Source organism: Dermacentor albipictus, chromosome 1 (genome assembly GCF_038994185.2).
Source record: "Dermacentor albipictus isolate Rhodes 1998 colony chromosome 1, USDA_Dalb.pri_finalv2, whole genome shotgun sequence".
Lineage (NCBI taxonomy): Eukaryota > Metazoa > Arthropoda > Arachnida > Ixodida > Ixodidae > Dermacentor > Dermacentor albipictus.
Genome location: NC_091821.1, coordinates 37,906,817 through 37,927,713, shown reverse-complemented (window position 1 = coordinate 37,927,713; position 20,897 = coordinate 37,906,817). Strand labels below are relative to the sequence as shown.

The following is a 20,897-nucleotide window of genomic DNA, read 5'->3' as shown; positions in this document are numbered from 1 at the left end:
GTGTTACATGTCAATTTATGTGTCGTGGTACACAGAAATTTCACGGGAAAGGGGGTGTAGTAGGACGTTTCCTGTTGTGTCCCTGGCGATGCTCCCGCAACTGTTGACTGAATGTCCTACAGCTGTCTGGTTAAAATATGCATTTATTTAGTATGTAGTTTCTGTATTTATTTGCTTGATGACCGTCAATTAACCGTATACCAGCATCTAGGCAACAGTGCGTGCGGCTGCGCTGTGTGATGTTTCCAAAACAGCTTTCTGCTTATGGTAGCATCTCTTAGCAACAGTGTGCACTCGCAATTAATTTGCCGGGACAAATTTCTTACTAAGAGGACAAACTCTTTATTGATCAAAACTTACTCTGATGGTCATGGGTAATCAAAAAGCACAATGGTTCTTTGATTGCTGCCGACCACTTGTTAATCTTCTTTTTTTTTTTTGGTTAGCATATGTGGATTGTCACAAAGTGCAGCCCATAAGATGCAACACAGGGATGTCGCACAGCATGTACTTCACTACAGTAGCAGCCACTATAGCTGAACACCGTCAAGCTGCACAGCCATGCACAATATTCAGAACTGTAGTGTGTGCTTAAAGTTGCATGCGCTGAATGGCTGATGCAACAGATCTTCCAATTCGAATCGGCTGGATGTTGGGCACTGTTGTGTATCAGTATGACCATGGGGGCGACGTTGCGAGTCATGTATTGTGGCAAGAGTTCCTTTTCCTTTGGCATCCATGGCATGCTTAATGCTCATGCTCCCATTGTGCGCAAGTTCACTGCACCGTCGTCCGGAAAGGGAAAATAGCTTTTGCCTAAAGTAATGCATCCCGCTTCCATTAAACGCCTACTTCGTTGATTTTAAGCGCCATAAAGTGCAACTCAGTTGACACACACACAGGCATAATCCTAGGGATGTCTAATGGATATGCATGTTTGGACGTTGGCAATATCCTAAGGATGTACCCCCAGATGGGACGAAAAGTCCCATGGACATCCCAAAAAGATCCACACGTCCCACATCCAAATGAAGACGTCCAGTAGATTTCCAAGTGACGCTAGTCGGCAAGGTCTGAAAAACGCACCATCACGGGCATGATTGGGATATGGACTCTGTATGCCAAATAGTTTCTGCCAACTTGCATCAGATGACAGCCTGCCAAATGGCTGTTTCCCGGACAGGCGCCCTCTTTACGTAATATTTAGGTTATCCTACTAGAGACGTCTCAAGGACATCACACCCAAACCCTTTTTTCCGCCGACACATCAATCGGCGGCCTCCTAGAGGCTCGCTCTTTCAGTCTCGGGGGGGGAAAAAAAAATGTTTTCTGGTATAGAGAGCAGATATATTGCGCGCCCACGCTTCCATGTGGGCACGCGCGCATGGGAGTGCAGTGGGCAGTTTACTTCCTCAAGCCTTTCCGTCTGGCACAGGTGGGATACTTAATTAGATGAAGTTTTCAACGTCAGTGCTGTCCGAAAATGCACAAACTGTGCATTTCGTGAGCTGGAGATTATGTAGCTTTAGGTTATAATTTAAACATATCAGAAATGTTTCTCAGAGGCTGAAAGAGCGAACCTCTAGGAGGCTGTCTATTAATGTGTAGGCCGGAAAAGGGCTCAGGTTTGATGTCCTTGACATCTCCGTGGTAGGATAACCTAAAATATTAATGAAAGGGAGCACCCGTCCAGGAAACAGCCATATGGCAGGCTGTCTCCTGATGCACGTCCGCAGAAAATGTTTCGCATGCTGATTCCACATCGAAGTATGATGTCCGTGATGACTTGTTTTTCGGACCTTGTCAACTAGGACGCTGCTGGGAAATCTACCGGACGGTTTTGTTAAGATGTGGGATGCTAGGATCTTTTCGAGACGTCCACGGTAGTTTTCAGGTCGTCTTGGATAACACTAATTTGCGAATACGACTTTTGGAATACCCTCGCAAGTAATGTAGTTATTAAATTTGCGCTGCAATTTTAGCTAATTTGTCACGTTTGTCCGCTTCAAATTCTGTAGCATATGCTTACAGATCTACTATATCCGGTTTTGGTTCAGAGTTGCGGATTTGTAAACTTCGCGCTTCAATGTTTCTTGGAAGTTCTCGATTTTTGCCAGTTTTTTGTAAAAAAAATGGCTGTGGCTTAGGTAAGGTTAAGCCCAGGATGCGAAGCATACTAGCCTTTATTTTAGTTGTTGAACCACTGTTTAGCTTGGTGAACTGCTGTTGCTTGGCTATATTTGGTTCGGCTAGACGAAGAAACAACTCATGCGCTACTCTGCTTCGCCTTGGACGCCCCGCATTGGACGCGGTGAGCGTCGAGCAACGCAGCGTTCGGCGCGGCAACGAAATGTGCGCCTGAGCAAGCGACGCACGCCTGAGCCTTAGAAACAGCTCGTTTCTAAGGCAACACCGCATTCACTAGAGGCGCTTTTGTACCGCTTTGAAGCATCGTACTCGTGGCTCAGTGGTAGCGTCTCCGTCTCACACTCCGGAGACCCTGGTTCGATTCCCACCCAGCCCATCTTGCAAGAGTTGAGCCAAAGCCACTTCTCCTCTGTCGTGACGTCACCGTGTCACGTGGTATTCAAGGCGACACCGCCGCGCCTGAGGAGCTGGGTTGAGCCCTCGTAATATGCTTCGCATAAAAATTCATCCCCTAAATAAAATTTCTGCTTCCTACAGTCGGTAGACGCTTCCTCTCCCAGATGCAACAAATTTCATTCAAATTGGCACAGCAGTTGTGCAAGAGCGTTTCTGCGTTTCACGCGTATTTGAATAGAGAGGTCATACTTATCCCTTAGGTAACGCTTCCTCTCATGTCCTTCAAACAAACAACACGTTGCCGATTGTCTGGCTCATAACTGCCTGCCGCTTCTTTTCGTGCTTCTGCAGCTGTGCCATTTCTTTCCTGCTTCTCCGACTGCTGCGGCGTTTTCGAAGAGCACGCGTCCGCCTCCGCGCTGGACCTCGCTTTGCATTGCACGTAGTGCCGCTGTTGCTGCCCTTAACGTGCAGGGAGCACATACAGGGACATAATCGCACCCAAAGTCCGCCTCCCAGTACAGGTTTCCGCCGACCGAAAGCTACTGTCCCGTGTGCATGCAGTCTGGATGGAGTGTACTCGCTGCGCGGAACCCTTTCCCGTCTTTGCCGCACGTTCAGAGCATCCCTGAAAATCCCGCCGACTCCGAGCAGCGCGCCTCTGACGTCACAAACCTCGGCGAGGTGGTACAGTTGATAATCGTTGCGAACGGACGAACGATCGGCTACGTTGAGGCGCCCATTTCTTAGCTAATTACTACTAAATTTGTGCGCTCAACCATCCTTCGCCTTACGTCTTCATTGCCTAGCGTGCCTTGATGCAGTGAAGACGCAGTAGGGAGCAACAACATCATCCGAGCGTCGTCGCAGCGGCGCGTGTGCGCCTAATAGATTTGAATACGTTCTCAACAAGCTGTTATTAAGCTTAACTAACCTTCGCAGTCCATATCGACCTACATTGGGAGTTATGCAACAGCTTGTTGCGAACGGGCAAACGTGGACCCTTTCAATCTATTTTGTGCCTCACGCCATCTGCTCGTAGTAATACTTAGTATGTTCTCATACGGCCACACGCCGGACTAATTCATTACCCATAAGAGGTTACGGGAAACGATTAGTTATTTTTTTAATTGCGTATGACCAGATTGCGTTGCTTGTCATAAGCTGTGCACTGGCCGTTTGCTCGAATACAAGTGCCTCTCGTGTTTTCATAGTGCACAGTGAACGCATCCTGTATGAGTAGAACACTTAATTATTTCTCTCTGAACTTCTAATGAGCGCTCGGAGCGGGCTCCGTATTACCGAGGCGTAGTAGCACAAGTACTTTTGTTTTATTACTTAATATTATTTTTTAGTCCTAGAAGGCGTTGAGCGAGGCGACCAATGCCCCATAAACGCTTAGCTTAAGAGAATGCTGGCGTTTATTCTTTTTTTTTTTTGTACAAACAGGCAGACATAACGCTTATGGGCGTCAATGGGCGTGCCGAAACTTGCAAAAAGGACACATTTTAAATGCAAGCATGATGAAAGATTGCAGACAAGACTGCACCGAAACCAGTACAGACCTGATCAGTGTGCTTGCAGTTAATATCGCTTCCTTCAGAAGACTGGCAAGGCTAGTTTGCCTGTTGGTCAGAAACGGGCAGAGACCTAAGACAGTGCGACATTTCACGCACACGAAATGCGCAAAAATGCAAAAATCGAACATGGGAAGGTCTCTTCCAAGGACCTGTTACTAAAGTAGAACTTAGTTGATGCGTTCCCGTTACGTACGTTTTCCTGGCGCCAACGTTCGCAATCGACAACACAAAAAATGACCCACTAGAGTTGCGCTCAATTTTTACTGGTTCATACGTTCCCGGAAAACACGATTTTTCGGCACCGACGTTCAGTATGCTGCCAAGCTGCGATCGTATGATACGTTTTCTGGCCGCTTTATCCGATGTAAACAAGAAAAGGCGCGAGGCGCGTACGATCGAGAGCAGTATACAGGGTGTCCCAGCTAACTTTAGCCAGAGTTGAAACATGCAAATGCCACGTAGCTGGACAGAACCAAGGTAATGTTGCTTGCCGTCGCTTGGAGGTGCTCAAGTTATTTTTTTCATTCCGGCAAATTTGTTCATTAGCCGTAGTTAATGAACTTCTGAAGTATTATACTTAGATGAAAAATGTCAATGAGAAAATTTGAGAGTGACATGAAAAACTTCCGATATAGCTTTCAGTTGTTCAATACGTGCTACATAAAAATGCTTTTCCGAGCGTGAAAGAAGCCCGCGAATACACGCAAAATTGCCGCGCGACTGGCCGCTCGAGGCACTTTGCGTGTATTCGCGGGCTTCTTTCACGCTCGGAAAAGCACTTTTATGTAGCACTTACTGAGCAACAGAAAGCTGTATCGGGAGTTTTTCATGTCCTACAATTTTCTAATTGACACTTTTAATCTAATTATAATAGTTTAGTAGTTGAATAATTAAAACTAATTATCCAATTAGGCGGAATGAAAACAATATTGATTATCTCCAAGCGACGGCAAACAACATTACCTTGGTTCTGTCCAGCTACTTGGCGCACATATTTAAACGCTGCCTAAAGTTAGCTGGGACACCCTGTATAGCCGCTCGTCTCACGTGAAAGCGACGGCGCGCACAGTTTCTCATTCCGGTACCAGCAAATCTCCGCTCGGGTCGTCGCACGCCGCATTCACAGCTATCGCCGCAAAACCTATTGCGATAAGCATCTTCACCTATCTGTTTTACAGCGCGTGGTGCGTAGTGTCATTTGCAGCGTACTGCAGGCTTTTAGTAGGCGATAATCCAAACGCTCCGCCGTTCCCTGCTGCAGAAGGCGCGATGTGGGCATCACGTCCCGCTTCGGCGGCATCCGGCGTCGCCCACCAGCTCGATTTCGTTTCGGTTTCCCGACGCCTTTCTTAAACCCCACGCAATAGGAAAACAACAAAACGCGTCTCGGGCCACCGGAGCACCACCAGCTCGACACGCGTCGGCGTCTCGTGCCGCAACGATCTTCGCGACGCTTCGCATTACGTAGAAGTCAGCAATAGTTGAGTCTGTCAAGTTATTTTAGATACATCGGATCGTACGTTTTCCCGGTTAGTACGATTTTTGTCGCGTTTTTTTTTTCTCGAAACGTGTGGATGAGGCCCTACTGTACTTACTGCCTCCGTGTAATCGCAGCACATCGGCTAGTAAACCATGAATAACCGTGCTCTTTGCATTTAATCACTCCTAAAATTGCATCCGCACTTCAGTAAATGTGAGGAATCATTCATTGCTCTATCCGCTTTTTTTATGTTTGTATGTCATTCATACAGCACGTGTTCATGCGTGGAACTCCCGCACATACCGTTGCTCAAGCGCCGTTACCCTAATTCACTGTGTTGCGATAAAATGATAAAATTCACAACAAAATATAACAGTGACTCTTGTGAAGCCGCAAGGCTTTAAACCCCCACCCCCCCGCCACTTCTCCTCCCTTTATTTTTAGGTCTTTTCACTATGTTCCCGCTCTTTCCTGAAGTCGCAGCCTTTATCGCGCAAAGCATGAGACAACATGCATGAACTAAGTTAATAATGACGAAAAATTGGGAGCTCTATGCTTATTGCTTAAAATACTCGCTTTTGTATCCGAGGTCTGTGTTTTACGGTATCATTGGTCTCACAAGTGACGTTAATGAGTGACGTTGTAGGAACTGAGGGTTATTGAATGGCATCTCTCTTTAAATAGTTGTCTACTACGTATAGTGCATTTCCGCCCCTCTGTTCAAATTCTTTAGCCATTTTGTGACCTCGCTGAACCTGTCACAGCCCCGCTGGGGCTCGCGACACACAGTTAGGGAAACTGACCTACAATTAATGTGTTGTATACCTGTGTTAGTCATACCTGTGTTACAAACTAACACAGGTATGAGTTGCATGACAAACTATACAGCACTGTGTCTGACGTACACCTGCGGACACGCTTGCTGATCTTGGCGCGCAATTTGGGATGATAAATTTCCGGATATGAATTTGTGGTCATCTTCTCCGGTCGGGAGATGGGTTTCTGTTTGCGTTTCGCATGCACTTTTGATACATTTTACAACAACCATCACGTTAAAAAAAAAAAAAACTTTTGCACGCCGTGCAAGCTCGAAGCTGTACAGACGATACGCAAAATGCTCAGGCAAAAAGACGTACAGAGGCGCAGACAAATGGCAGTCGTTCTCTACAACAGAATAATCATTGCTATTAAGCGCGTCACAAGCGAAGCCAACTGGAACAGAATTTCAGTGACCTTGGGAATAAATTATACATGTTAACCGCGAACGTTGCTTGGACGTTCGGCTCCTGTGCACGGTAACCTCTCCAATCTCTCCAAGTTCTTCAGTATATGTACGGAGTGTTTCAGAAAATGCGCTCGACATTCCTTAAAAATTGAGAAGGTATGTTAATTGCGATTTACTCGGTATTGCTTTTACCACAGCGGCATACATTTTAAGATAAAGACTTGAGGTAATAGGTAAACGGATGAAAATTTGTTTAATTACGTCTTTACCCTATAATGAGACGGACGACCGATTCCAATGAAAAATTTGAAGCCTTAATGGTCCAGGAAGCTATGCTTCCATTCGAAGAATTCATGAGCGCTTCCAGACTTGCAAAAAAAAAAATCGCGCTGCTCATTCCTACAACGTGATGAATTCCGGCCAGTTTCACCCTGCAAATCGAAAGTAAATTGTCGAGCAGCGCATCTGCGTCACGCCTAGCAGATGCCCACAAGTGACGTGACTTGCCCGCACCACCGTCCGGCGAACACGCTCGCTCCATGCTCGCCCGCACGTGTCCTTTTTTAAATTGCGTTTTAACAAGTTCGCGAAATGCAATTAAAGTTGCCCAGTGACCTAATGCTGATTGCAGTTTCAGTTGGCTAAAACCGCTTGTGCGCTCATCTACTACAGAGAGAGCACGTACTGCCCGTTTCTACGCAATCGTCTATCAAGCGCATCCAATGCAGCACAACAGAAGCCATGCATAATGCAGTGTTTGTACAATCATATAGCATGAACGTACAACATGGCAAGAACACTCATTAGGGGCATTCGAAATATTCTTTTGTAATAGTTGCTAAATTTGTGACGCCTGTACATTAAGGCACGTTGTAATTTATTGCCGCCATCCCGATTAGTATACTCACCAAAGGAATAAAAAGGCTACCTGGTCTGGTGACTGACTTGACTTGTAAATTTATCGGCGTATTTATATGCGAACTGCTTGAATGAGCTTGTTCTGTTGCATTTGAACCGTACGGTTTCAGCTGTGTAACTTCCGACACTTAGAAACAAACCGAACAAATAAGAAGGAAAGTATCAAGGACCAGCTTCCTCAATGTAAGCTTCAATAGCGAAGACGTGGCCGCGCGTCTTGTTTTGACGCCTCGAAATATCCAGCTCCAGTGTGCTTGAATAAGCTCTTCAAAGATGGGCAGAAATCCTGGGCATGAACACACTTCTAATAGCGGCTGTGAGCTGCAACACAGGCACTGATGAATCGCGAGAATTTCTAGTCGCTCAGCCAAATAAATGAAATTTAGGCGAGGAAATCGGTTCTACTTGATCAGCCGGCACATCACTGCTGCATCGTTCCTGCTTTCTGTGGCCGCATGGATGGCCCAAATGTTCTGCGAATTTCGAACTATGGGGGTCCGCGGAAATCGTCGGTTGTTTGCGCAGAAAAGAAAGGCTGGCGTTCCGCACACACCGTGGTTGACTCGCCGAAGGAGGGTACTTGAACAATACACAGCGGCAGAAGGCGCGAACTCAGGTGGTTTGCCATGGCTTTGAAACAACTGTACATCGCCGATTGAGCACGCGCGCGCGTACATGCAGTCATGCGCGTTGGTGGCTGCAGCGCGGCCACCTTTATAACGCGCTTTGTACAGCGTAGATGAATGCAGGCCGCTGCAGACCGTAGACCCCCAATCGTGTGTGCCTGACTATAAAGATCCACGCGCCAGATTCACTAAACTTCTCGTTTGTATTGCCTGCTGTAGACACTGACCAGCACTCTCGCCGCTTTAAGCCGTTCGATATATGACGATTGGCTGGCACCTCTTCTAGCGAACACTTTTATGGTGCGAAGGGTACATTGCTAACATGTATGCCCGTAAACTCGGCTTACAACTCGAGCGCACGACCGAAGTTAGCGATTTTTTTTTTAAGTATCACAATGGAATGATTAACCGCATGCGCTCTACAGATATGCTGCGCCACCTTTGACTTGGGATCGGTCAATTTTTGCTTGTTTGAGGTTCGTCCAGCGGCGCTTAGAATACGGCCGGCCACGTCTCGCCGTCAAGTATACGCAAGACCGGGGTATGTGTAACGATTACATTCCAATTCTATTCGCGCTTCGTCAGTGGTCCGAGGGGGCTCGTCTTATGTTGTCGCCAGGAGCGGCCTGTCGTAGGAGCAGTGGATGATAAGAAAGAAACAGAAGCGAGCGAATAGTCACATTATACCGGCCCAAGTTCGAGGTGACTGTCTCGTCCGGGGCCGTATTCACTAGACAGCTCTTACGTAAGACCGCTTTCGAATGGCTGATATGCGAATGCCGTTCAGTCCTGATACACTTGTGCGTAGAATTGTGTGAATCCGAGTCGTACGTAGTCCTTGCCTTCTACCTTAATTGACGGGGGACGCATTAAAAAAATTCTTCCGTTCGTAAGAAATTCGCGATCGGCCATCCGCCTTTGTCAATGCCACGTTCTCGTTGTTATGATTGGCCTGTGCCTCCCTCTCCCCCTTTTTTGAGTCTCCTTTTATTTTTAATCTACCACTCCAGCACACGAACTTCACTGCAAACACAGGCCGAGTTGTTTGTGTTGTCCTTCGCTCTGATGCGCACGGTTGTTTTTTCTCACCAGAGGACGCGCTCGCGTTGCCCTGCTTGAATACTTACGGCTGGAGATTGCCCTGACCCTGGCCGAGCTTGAAGCCCGTCTGCGCGGCCAGCGTGTCGGCCACGTTCTGCGTCGAGTAGAGATGGATGGGCGAGTTGTACACGTTGTGCACGACCTTGGGCCCGTCAGCGCCTGGTGTGACGCGCCCGCCGCTGCCTCCGCTGGTGGCCACCGAGGCCGGCAGGCCGAAGCACGGCGAGTTGCTGCCGGATGCCACCTGGTTCACCGTCTCCTGCACCTTCTGGAAGTATGCGCGCAGCGAGGTATGCGTGCGTCAGCGACGCTGTGTGAGCGGCTGCAGCTCCGCGTCTTATCTCTCACGCCGGGGAAGCGGGCTCCGCTTGTATCCAAACTCGGTTTCGGAAGACTGCAGCTGTTACAAGTATAGCTGCATCAGCTTACACAGCAGCTGCATTGCATCTAGCACAGCAGTCACTGCAGCTATAGTAGCCCGTTTTTCCGGCCGTATAGTCGCCGAAATACAATGGTGCAATTATTGGCAGGCAGCTGATAGTGTAATGAACTGTTAATTACGCGCTGATATGTCTTCTTAAGTGGGGCATTTAGAATAAATAATTAATTAAGCTATGTCGACAGATTAGCTCTATGCACTAATAAACCGTCCTAACTCTTTTGCCGAAAAAGCGCATGGAATGTCCCTAAAAAGTAACCTACCAGCCTTGTGCGAGTCAGTGCATGTCTGATACCGCACCGTCTGATACTGCACATTGAGCCTTAAAGATTGAACGCTTGTTGGGACGGTCAATTACAGACTCGTGAAGCGCATCTGGAAGTGTAGGCATAATGTTCGGTTGCTTCAAACAGACACGTTTTGTATGCGTGCGTGATTTACAAGCATGTTTCTTTAATATAGTACACGAGAATGACGTGTGCGTGGATCGACCCGTTTTAGTTATTATTTTTTAATAGAGGGTTGCTCTGAAATATAAAAAGCACAGGCGCTTCTGATGATACCTCACTGATAAGAAAATTAAGCCCACGTCGCGCAATGTTTCGCCATACTTACCGAGGTCTCTGAATGCTTCAGAGGCTGAATAGTATGTAACTGTGTCAGAATGTGAACAACCAGTATACGTCCTCAACGTAGCTAGCTCGTATTGCTCAGGGAGCTGCAAGTGTTCTTACTGTCCAGCAGTTTAATCCGACAAGCAGAAATGATTAAGATTTCTGCTTGTTCTGCTTGTCGCTGAACTTCGACATTATATGAGAATTTTGGTCTTTTCAACATCACTGTGGGTTAACGCCGTCAGGGCTACCAACAGGGCAAAAAGCGTCCGTGAATTTTCAAAGATGTGTTCTAAACTCTAAACAGAATACCGCCTGGCCTCTTGCATTACAGGAGAGAGAAGAGAGTTAGTCCCTCCCCCCCCCCCCCCCCCTTCCTAACGCGGTGTGCTGCCTCGCGATGATCGTGCACATATCAATACCAATGATCGTGGCGACAGTGCATCCGAGAACATTGCAAGGATATATCCTTCGAAACGCACTTTTCGGATACCGTTACTTCGCAAACCCGTCGGCCCAATCTGCTTTCCTATTTTTAAGTGAGCCCCGCCTTTGTAGCTCAATCCCGACTTGGCATACACGCTCCCAACGGCCTTGACATCGTGCCCCAGCAGTATCTCCTATTTATCTCCTTCCTCGCCTCACCCTGTGTGCCTCCCCGTGTCTCCAGTACTCGAAAGAGTTGAGCCGCTCCGCCATCAGACCTTTGTCCCGTTTTATCCCTGGCCTCGCGATATCTTCGATTACCAGTGTTCGGACAAGCAAGTTTCCTAAGCATAGTTCTATTTATCTTCTATCTTTCTATCGTCCTTCTATCTGGCCCACCACGATTACCTCAGGAGATCTCGCTACATAATCCCCACATTTCGTAACTGACTCATTTCAACAATGTTCATTTTATTTTAGATCACGGTTTCTCTCTGTCGATATGTTCTAGAAAATCGGTAAAGGCAATCTTTCTCTTCATTCACTGCTGCCGAAGGAGTGATAGGGGCCGCGAACGAGCCTGCGGAGCGCGCATGCACGCGACAAGTCTCACATTTTGTGCATATTCTGTCATGCGCGCATTCTGTGCAATAAGCAAAAGAGAAAAAAATTATCACTGAAAAAAAGATAATGAACGGCTTACCTGCCGCTGTGGCTAAGTGGATATATGGTGTTCTGCTGTTCTGCTATTAACCACGAGGTCGCGGGCTCAATTCCGAGCCGCGGCGGCCGCATTCCGACGGGGGTGAAATACAGAAACGCTCGTGTACTTAGATTTAGGTGCACGTTAAAGACCCCCAGCTGGTCAAGGTTAATCCGAAACCTTCCACTATACGGTGTCTTTAGTGGCCCCAGTGCTGCTTTGAGACATTAAACCGCGCTAATCAATCGAGCAACCGTTTGCTTTTTTTGCCAAGTCGCTGTAATACCGGACTGCCCAGTGCACTGAATGTGTGTTGGTTCCAGCACATGTTTCGCAGTTCCCTTTCTTCACGAGCCGCCACCGCTGATTTGTGCGGGGGCAGGAATTATTGAGGAGCTGCGGCGTAAGCTTTATGGAGGCACAACTTATAACTGACAAGTTTTCGTCCGCAAGCCGGACCAAGAACTATTACTATGAAATGCTATAAGGCTGCGGATTTCGTCGGACCATTGACACGCACTGATACCTCGACAGATAGACATTCTCTCTCTCTCTCTCTCTCTCTCTCTCTCTCTCTCTCTCTCTCTCTCTCTCTCAGGCATTAGGCCTCCATCGAAAGTCTGCGGCTTATGGGAGTTTTGCTATTCAGGAGAACGCTGCAGTCGTTTCATATTTTGCACACCGCGGTGCCACGGGCACGCATCATACAGGCGAGCTATGCACAAGTGATGCCTCAGAAAGCGTTTGTGATACCTTGGCAATTGCTTCAGGGTTGTTCAGGCTGTCGACGGGCATCTTCATGGTGGTGAAGTAGGGCTCTTTCACGTGCCGCAGGTACGATCCGATGGTCACATCACGCCGCGGCTTCGCGGACGGTGTGATCAGGGGTGTAGTCCTGTAGGTCTGTGGGAATGCGCGAAGTAAAAGAAAGGGAGAGAAATTATGACATAGTAATAACGAGGAATGCAGAATGAATGAATGAATAGAATTTATTGATAGGAAAGACAGAGAGGTCGACCTGAGCTAGTGCGCTCTAGTCTGCTACTCTGCACTGGGGAAGAGGGAAGGGGAGTGAAAGTATTGGGATGGATGATGATGATAAGGGAAGTGGTGAGTGCTTATGTACATGAGACAGTGGCCTCGCTAGAGCCGCTCGTCGAGCTTGGTGTCCTGCAGGAACTTCAACAATACTTTTGTGGCACGCATTGAAATTGCAGTGTCAGGCCATGGGCCGAGAATAGCTTCCTCCGACAGTAGGTGTCTGCCAATGCTGGCTAGGAAACTGTCTAACGTAATGCAGAAATATTGCTAAAATGTCAGTCTGAACTAACTGTAAACAATAGTTCTGTTTTACTGAAAGGCGGTGGCGCTATAGATCATATCTGTAGTACATAATGAACAAGTACGTTCGTGGTTGCGAATGTGATTTCGAGCCGATGTTTTGGATACGACGGACTGCTAATATGGGAAAGAGAAGGTGCAGAAAACAAAGGCAGGGAGTGATAGCCGATAAAAACAGTTCTTGTGTCGGGGCTAACTTTCACAATCATGGATGCGAAGTTGCGCTGCATAAAGTTATAATAAGGCACACTCGAGGAAGACAAGATAATACACACAAGTTGATGTGTAAATTAACAACTGTTTTAGTCACCATCAGAAAGTTTATAGGTTGACCTTCAAAAGGTTTCGGGAGGCTTGGAACCAAGCGAAGCCTTCCAGCTCCTTTTGGTTGTAAACAAGTACACTTGATGGTGTCTTGCTACAACTATACAGCGCAACTTCGCAGCCATGATCGGGAACCAACCGACCTACACTCAACCGTTGATTAATTTTCTCGAACTCGCCTCAACGACTGACTTAACGTTGGAAGGACGGCGACCGCTGGGATTGATCAAACAAGCCCCTGTTTTCGTCATCGTGAACATGATCTCATTTTATCACACATGACGCTTGTTCCACCATCAACAGCAGCCTGCGACATTTTCTAAGCCTATGCACTATTTATTTCCTTCTTCTTATTAAATATCAGCTTATCACTGCCTTCGGTTTGTGCATCGGACTGGTTTTCCCTGTGCACCGTTATACATAGATGCATACACATTTACCTCCGCATACTGCTTGTTTCGACCAGATCAATATGCTGTGTTTCTATGCTCTCTTGCTCTCTCACTGACATGAGCCGAGAGAGCTGAATGGACAGTTTAATAGTACTCCATATTTCAAACTCTATTTTATTCTTGTTTGGCTTCGTACATCTTAGTTTTATGGACGATATATCCATCGTGTATAGTGCGTTCGTGCACCCTTCTGATGATGATGAGCCTTAGACATGGCACGTGTCCACAGTTGGGTAGGTGTCAGCGGAGTCAATGTTAGTGCTTTCTTCGTCGTCGTCGTCTTCTCTCTCTCTCTCTCTTGGACACTGCGGATAAATCCGCGAACGTTAGCTACATACGAGGCATTTTTTTCGCGTTTGGGACAATATACTTCCATTTCTTCATTTATTTATTGATGCGAAAGCATCAACTGGCCCATTGCGCGAAAAAGCCGGCGTCTGTATCAGCGAAATGGCACCTAAATTCTCGTTGGCTGCGACGCCACATCATGTGCGCCCCTCGAGGGAGCAGAGCGGGCGAAAAGGAACACCTGCTGCCGCGCCGGGTGTTCACCCTCACTCTCTGAAGCCTGTGTTATCCTCGCGTTCCTTGTCCGCGTGAGCTCTCGCCTGCGTTCTAACTTCGCCTCGGTAATCGCTATAAAGAAATTAATGTGTAAAAAACAATAAATTCGAAAGAAAGAACGCTAGTGGGAGTGAGCTTCGAACCTACCACCACACGCTCAGAAGCTAAGTGTTTTGTGCCCACTGGGCTAAACCAACGCCTCCTAGATAACAGGCCTGTGCACTGTGCTTTATGACATGGACTAAAATTTCCATTGCCAAGCCCGGCGTGACGAAAGCGATGACGTCAAAATAATCGCGGCTTACTCGGGAGCATCCGCAATAGATTTTATGGCAGTCAGTCATGGTAGCATGACGTCACACATCGAAGTGCACCGGCGTTGTGCTATCTAGGAAGCGTTGGCCAAGCGTCTCAACGTGCTCGCTCGCCTGCGAGGAGTTCATAACACGAAGGACAACTCAGCGACGTTCAATTGGACATTAATGCTTTCGCATTCACGACTCGTAAGAAGTGTTTAGGTGTCCTCCGATTTATTTATTTATTTATTTATTTATTTATTTATTTTTGCAGACAAACAGTTTTTGTTGTTGCCGTTTAACATATGGCACGCACCCACGAGGAGGGATTCACCAAGGTTCGCTATAGAAACATAATGCAATGCCTTTCTTCCCTTTAAATTAATGGTCTGTGTTACCTGCATTAATAAAAAAAGTTGGAAGGCAATTCAACCTCTAGTTGACGTCGATTAAAGACAGTGTATTCCTGAGCGAGTTGGGTGTGATGGTTGGGTGCGCGAACCATTGAATTCATTGTGAGACCTGCAGCGCCTCAAGTGACAGCGTCTCAAAGCGCTAGCTGCCATGAGGAAAGAATGCGAGAACGCTCCCCTTACCACCGGTACCACCACCTGTACCACCACCGGTACCATTACTCTTTGGTGATACTGCACCTTGGTACCACCGGTATCGATACCACCGTACCGCAGCCCGTGCTACCAGAACCGCGAGATAGTAAAGCGCGGTGGTATCCCTGGTACCGATGCCACCGGGAGCAGCGGTACCAGATCAATTTTCAAGATCGGCGCGCCTCTTTAGACTGCACTGTATTCGGGATAGACCCGCGAAGGAAGCTATGGAAACACACCCGATACGGAAAAAGTGGGAGTAACTCACCAAGAAAGACATTCTCTTTAAAATACTTCGTTGGTTTTGGCATAGGCCAAGAAAGCTTGTCATATTTTTCTCTTTTCTCTTTATAACGGCTTTTGTGGCATCACGATAGGCTAGCGTCAGCAGCTTCCAGCCACTGAAACAGGCGTGGCGCCATATATATGGTATAGCATAAAACACTATTTTACGGGCCGGCTAATGAAAGCGCAGCCTTCCTTTATTTCTTGCTTTCCAAGTTAAGTTCTTTACATCCCGCTTCGCATTAAGGCCACCGTGGAGCACAACTGGCGCTTTAACCCAGGTCCAAAACGGTCCCCGCCTACTCCATTCTTTGTCATCCATTTCGGACGCCTCTCGCTGCAATCATGCACTCAACACATACCTCATAACTTGGCAATGCCTCTGACATTTTCTTCCTCCCTATAACAGGACAGACGCCAGACATTGCTCCTCATCCCCGAGTTTCCATCTAGGACAGTGCTACTCGCTGTCTCGACTGCCACGTGCACTTTAAATCTTTCCGCTTGTTCATATTTTTTTTTCGCCCAGACCTTCATATTCGCTCACGTCCAGTCGCGTTTTTCTTTCATCGTCTGGGACGCATCCTGGTAAACAGCGCTCGCTGCCAAACAGGCGGCGCAGCTCTGCTGGTTAGGTTTTGTTTAGAGCCTGCAGGCGCTCTGGAGTTCTTCGAGACTGGCTCCTTCCTTGAGCGCATGCGCCCGCTCGCGCTCCTAAGCACCGGGAGCGGAGGGTGTAAGTAGCACACACGCTCTCCGGATCACGGACCGTGGTCTCCCCAGCGGCTTAGTGCTCCGCAGCCGCCTCGCAAAACAGGGCCAGCCGCTCAGGTCTTTCTGCTGGCGTCTATCCAGTCCTTGAAGCAGCCAGCTATCGCCTCCGGACTCGCGCTCTCTCGCCCGCGGTGCCGACGGGTTCCCTCTCTAACTTTAGCACTGGCACACACTGTTTGTGTGTCGTTGCAGGTTGAGGTCGTTTGAAGGCGCGCGCCCTAGTGCTTCTTCATTGCCCTGGGCGGCGCCCCGCGACTTGCCTTCAGCTATACAAAAACGACGATACCGTAAATTTCAACCCCAGCAGCAGCAGCAGCTGTCGAGAAAGCTGCACTCTTCTGCTCGGTCGGTTGGTCGCTCCCAACGGATCCAGGAGGAGGAATCTGTTCGTCCTGGCAAAAAACGATGGGTCCAGTGTCTTTCACTGAGAACTCCCCCCCCCCCCCTCTTCTTTTTTTCTCCGCCCACTTTACTACCTTTTTTTCTGGCAGTGGACTATTTTGCGTGGTTCCGTGAACGCCGGAAACACGTGTCTTTGCAGTAAAGCCGCAACTTCTTGCTCTCGTGCCCAGTTTACGTGCACCATGGTTCGCTGCTGAGGCACATTCTTCCATTTGATTACGCTTTGTGCTGTGCTCACAGTGGCCTATATCGCCGAGGAAGATCTTGTCGGGGGATGAGTGGCCAGAACTTCCCCGACTTCATCTGCCTTCCGATTGGTTTTGTCGGCATTGAACTGTGGTAGGCGTTCCTTTCAGATCGCACTAAAAACCTCATTGTAATATTTGCACTTGGCCTGCATGTGTGGTGGCAAAGTTGCCAATTTTCGTGACTACTGCGCTACATACATACAGACTGGTCTGTCCTCTCATGCGGAAGACGGGAAACAGCGATCGCCAATGAAATCGTCAGTTTTGCGTTTCCTTTCACACGCTGATGTAAGTCGGAGCATTATCTGATTAGAACGTCGAAACAGGCTGGCGCGGATGTTCTTGCGTCGCTCAAAGAGTACGGGATCAGCCTTCGGGAAACTTGACAACCAAGTCTTTCACGTTAGAACGAATGGATGGCTCTATTTTGGCGACAGAGTGCTGCGTTTATTTATGCTTCTGCTTTAAGCAGATCAAACTTTGAAATGTCATGATTTTTCTGCGCTTCTCAGAAACACACACGTGCACAATTTCTTTTTATTTTTTTATTTTTTTTTACCCGCCGCGATTGCTTATTGGCTATTGTGTTGGGCTGCTAAGCACGAGGTTGCGGGATAGAATCCCGGCCACGGTGGCCTCGTTTCGATGGGGGCGAAATGCGAAAACACCAGTCTACTTGGATTTAGGTGCACGTTAAAGAAACCTAGGTTGTCAATGTTTCCGGAGTCCCCCACTGCGACGTGCCCCATAATCAGATCGTCGTTTTGACACGTAAAAACCCCGTAATAATTTTTTTCTACAGCGAAAGCTGTACATGACTAACTTCTAACTTTCCGTAGTTTTTTCGGCGTCCGGCAGCAGAGATGGACTTAGCGATCTCTAACAAACCCATACACAATGAGTTTCATTGTTTGCTTTGTGTGTGATCACGTACGGGTGCAGTCCGGCGGCGCAGATGTCAAAATGCGGAACAGTTTAGAATGCTCGCCGTGAAAAATAGCGTGACGTCAAAAAGTATATAAGCAGGAGAGGTAGTGGGGCTTAAAACAGCTGCGTTATCGATGGAATGGACACGTATAGTTCGCACACCCGAAGAACAACATGCGTACGAGGAGCGCCGAAGGGAACAGCAACGGGAATGTAAACGGCGCCGGCGCGAAGCGACCACCGACAAAGAACGTTCCTGCGATGCTGAACGAACAAATGACAACCATTCCACTCTGTGAAGATGGAATGGCAGCGAAAGCACTTTTGCATTGGTTTGAAAGCTTTGACTGTCGTCAGCTTTCGCTGCCATTGCATCTTCACAGAGTGGAATGGTAGTCTTTTTTGTGTTCATTACTGTTTGCTGCTGCGATGAACAAGAAAACGTGACACCTTGTTTTGAAATCTGTGTAGTCCCTACTTTTCCTTGTCTGTCCTTTTCGCGCTGTACATCATAAACTTGTTCCAATTCGCCCAATACTCTATTCTTGTTGTTTCATATCGTTGCACACTGCATCCGGCAATCCACTCGTAATGCCGTGCACGATAATGTGAAATCACCCGCTGTGGAACTTGCTTAGTGTTGGGCTGCTAAGCACGATGTCGCGGCACGGCGGCCGCATTTCGATGGGGGCGAAATGCGAAAACAAGCGCGTACTTAGATTCAGGCGCACGCTAAAGAACCTGAAGTGGTCCAAATTATTCCGGAGGCCCCCACTACTGCGTGCCTCATAATAATATCGCGGTTTCGGCACGTAAAAGCACATAATTTAATAATGTGAAATCCTCCTGTTATCGCAGTAAGCACAGTACGCCAATTGCATTTCAGCTGTGTGCCGCGCATTGGCCCCGCACTCGTCCGCGCAGTGCTGTTGAAGCAAGAATTTGCGTATACACACACAAGCGCGCGAGGTCATCAAGGCCACGGCGCGAAGGCACAGCAGGAGACCACGAGTCTCGTGCTTATTTACCGATCCGAAATTGGAACGTGCTGCGTTACATAAGCGCTTAATTGTGCAGCGAAGCCTCCTTTACGTTCTTGTAAATCTATAGTCAAAAGAGCTTCTCTGCTCTAAAATCCTTCCTTCCGCGTGGCGGAGTAATTGCGTCCTTTATAAGGCGCAAGTACGAGTAGAGCGCTACGCGGTCGTCGTATAGAGCGGGGCAGATGTGCTCATTATTGTTTCTCCAGGCACGTGGGGCGTGCTGGCTTCAGCGGTTCCATCTGAACTTGAAAGGCAAAGTCGCGCTCGAAGAGCTGCTATGAATATAAGCCGGCTTCTGAGTCGGGGAGTAGGTCCATGCGAAATAAGGCGCCATTCTTTTGCGTCATCACTATGTATGTGCGGCGCTGGTGAATCGCAGAAGGCTAAAGCGAATCCGGGCACACGGTTTAGTTCAGCGAAAATATTTTTGCCCGGAGATGCGTTGGTTTGTCGCTATAACTTTTCAAGCATTTTGAGAGATTCGATGGCTCGCGCGTGTTACTGCCGATGAATCATTCCTCGACCTCACTGCTTTCCCTCTGGCTGACACTGTCGCCGGATTAGTCGAGTTTGATTGGGTCACTATGCGTATTACCATTTTCCTGACTTACGTAATTGTCTTCTCTCCAACACTCACATCCCGGTGGCTCTTTAATTGACCAGGGTGTCTACCAACCGGGAAAACTGGGAATGCTCAGGGATGTTGAATAGTCTGGAAATACTCAGAGAAAACTCAGGGAATTCGTGCTCCTATCAGGGAAAATTAGCTGTAATTTAATTGAAAGAGAACGAAAGCCGCGCTAATGCTGGCTCAAATAACAGAGAGGAATCGTAACGAATTTTCTTTGATGCTGTGTCGTCGGCTGGAGCAGTTGCCAGTGTACAGCCGACTACCGATTTTCCGGGCGCCCGATTTTTCGGACATGCCCGATAATTTGGACGTCTTCGCGGCACCACCATGTACTCAATAGAGTCAATGTATAAGAACGTATGCAATTTCGAACGCAAGAACCTTTCGTCATCCCATTTCCCGGACTTTTTGCCGTGACCGCAGGTCCGAAACGGCGTTAGTACAAGCCACCAACGCCGCCATTTTTGTTATCTCGCCGCCTAGAACCAGCGCAGCCGCCTAGAACCAGCGCTCTGGCACGCAAATCCGCTGGCAGCCGTAGCCACCACCGCGGCAACGCTGGGCCAAACTGCTTCGACGATCGCTTTTAAGCTTCTTGTCGTTCGGTGCCGTGTGTTTTCATTGAAAGAATTCGCCGCCGTCAGCAATGACACCGACTCCGCCTTTGTAACCTTCGCGATTGACTTCGAAGCTCGGAAAACACAAATTGCAAAATGCCGGTTTGTTGAAAGTTAGCTTCACCTCAATACAGCGCTGTTAAACGGTGAAGCACATGCGAAGTATTGCGGTGAAACTTAGTGTGGGAAGAGGACACTTGTCACGGGACAGCATATACTCCTTAATTATACACGCGTACACTCGCCGTCTCCTGTCACAGTACGAGCACTGATATGCCTAATAAGACTGGCAAGCCTTCAGAGCTTTTTCGAACGTGCCTGCTGCGATTTGAGCCCCTAAGGGCAGTAAGAGACATGCATTCATTTTTTCGGACTGCCTGATTTTTCGGACGTTTTCGCGGCCTCTAGGGTGTCCGAAAAATTGGACGTTTACTGCACAACTGACTAAGAGGATGCTTCACTGGTCCGTGGGGCGAACGCGTGGCGGAAGGAGGACGAGAACAGAAAGGATCGACGCAGTGAGGAATGAACGGGGAAGGGAAGCGTGCCGCCGCTTCTTTGAAGGAGCTCGAGCTCAAAAAGTGCAGAGATGCAGGTCTGCCTCATTCAAACCAATATAAACTCTTTAAAGCAGTGAAACGCAACACTGAGGCATTGTGCGCGGGCTGAGAGTATGTCAGGACAGTTGAGGTTGACTTTCTTGCTGCTGAGAGAGACTCTCACTTGCGA

General features: G+C 48.1%; 1 protein-coding gene across 2 annotated transcripts in view; it reads right to left on the bottom strand.

Annotated features, from left to right (window-relative positions):
- LOC135901075 (PDZ and LIM domain protein 3-like) overlaps positions 1 to 20,897 on the bottom strand; it is an 81,616-nt gene that overhangs the window by 2,923 nt on the left and 57,796 nt on the right. For both annotated transcript variants that reach the window (XM_065430749.1, XM_065430748.1), the window contains exons 4-5: positions 12,410 to 12,559; positions 9,501 to 9,742 (exon numbers count right to left, since the gene is read on the bottom strand). In XM_065430749.1, the coding sequence (XP_065286821.1) occupies positions 9,501 to 9,742; positions 12,410 to 12,559 (392 nt within the window). The remainder of the gene's footprint in view (positions 1 to 9,500; positions 9,743 to 12,409; positions 12,560 to 20,897) is intronic.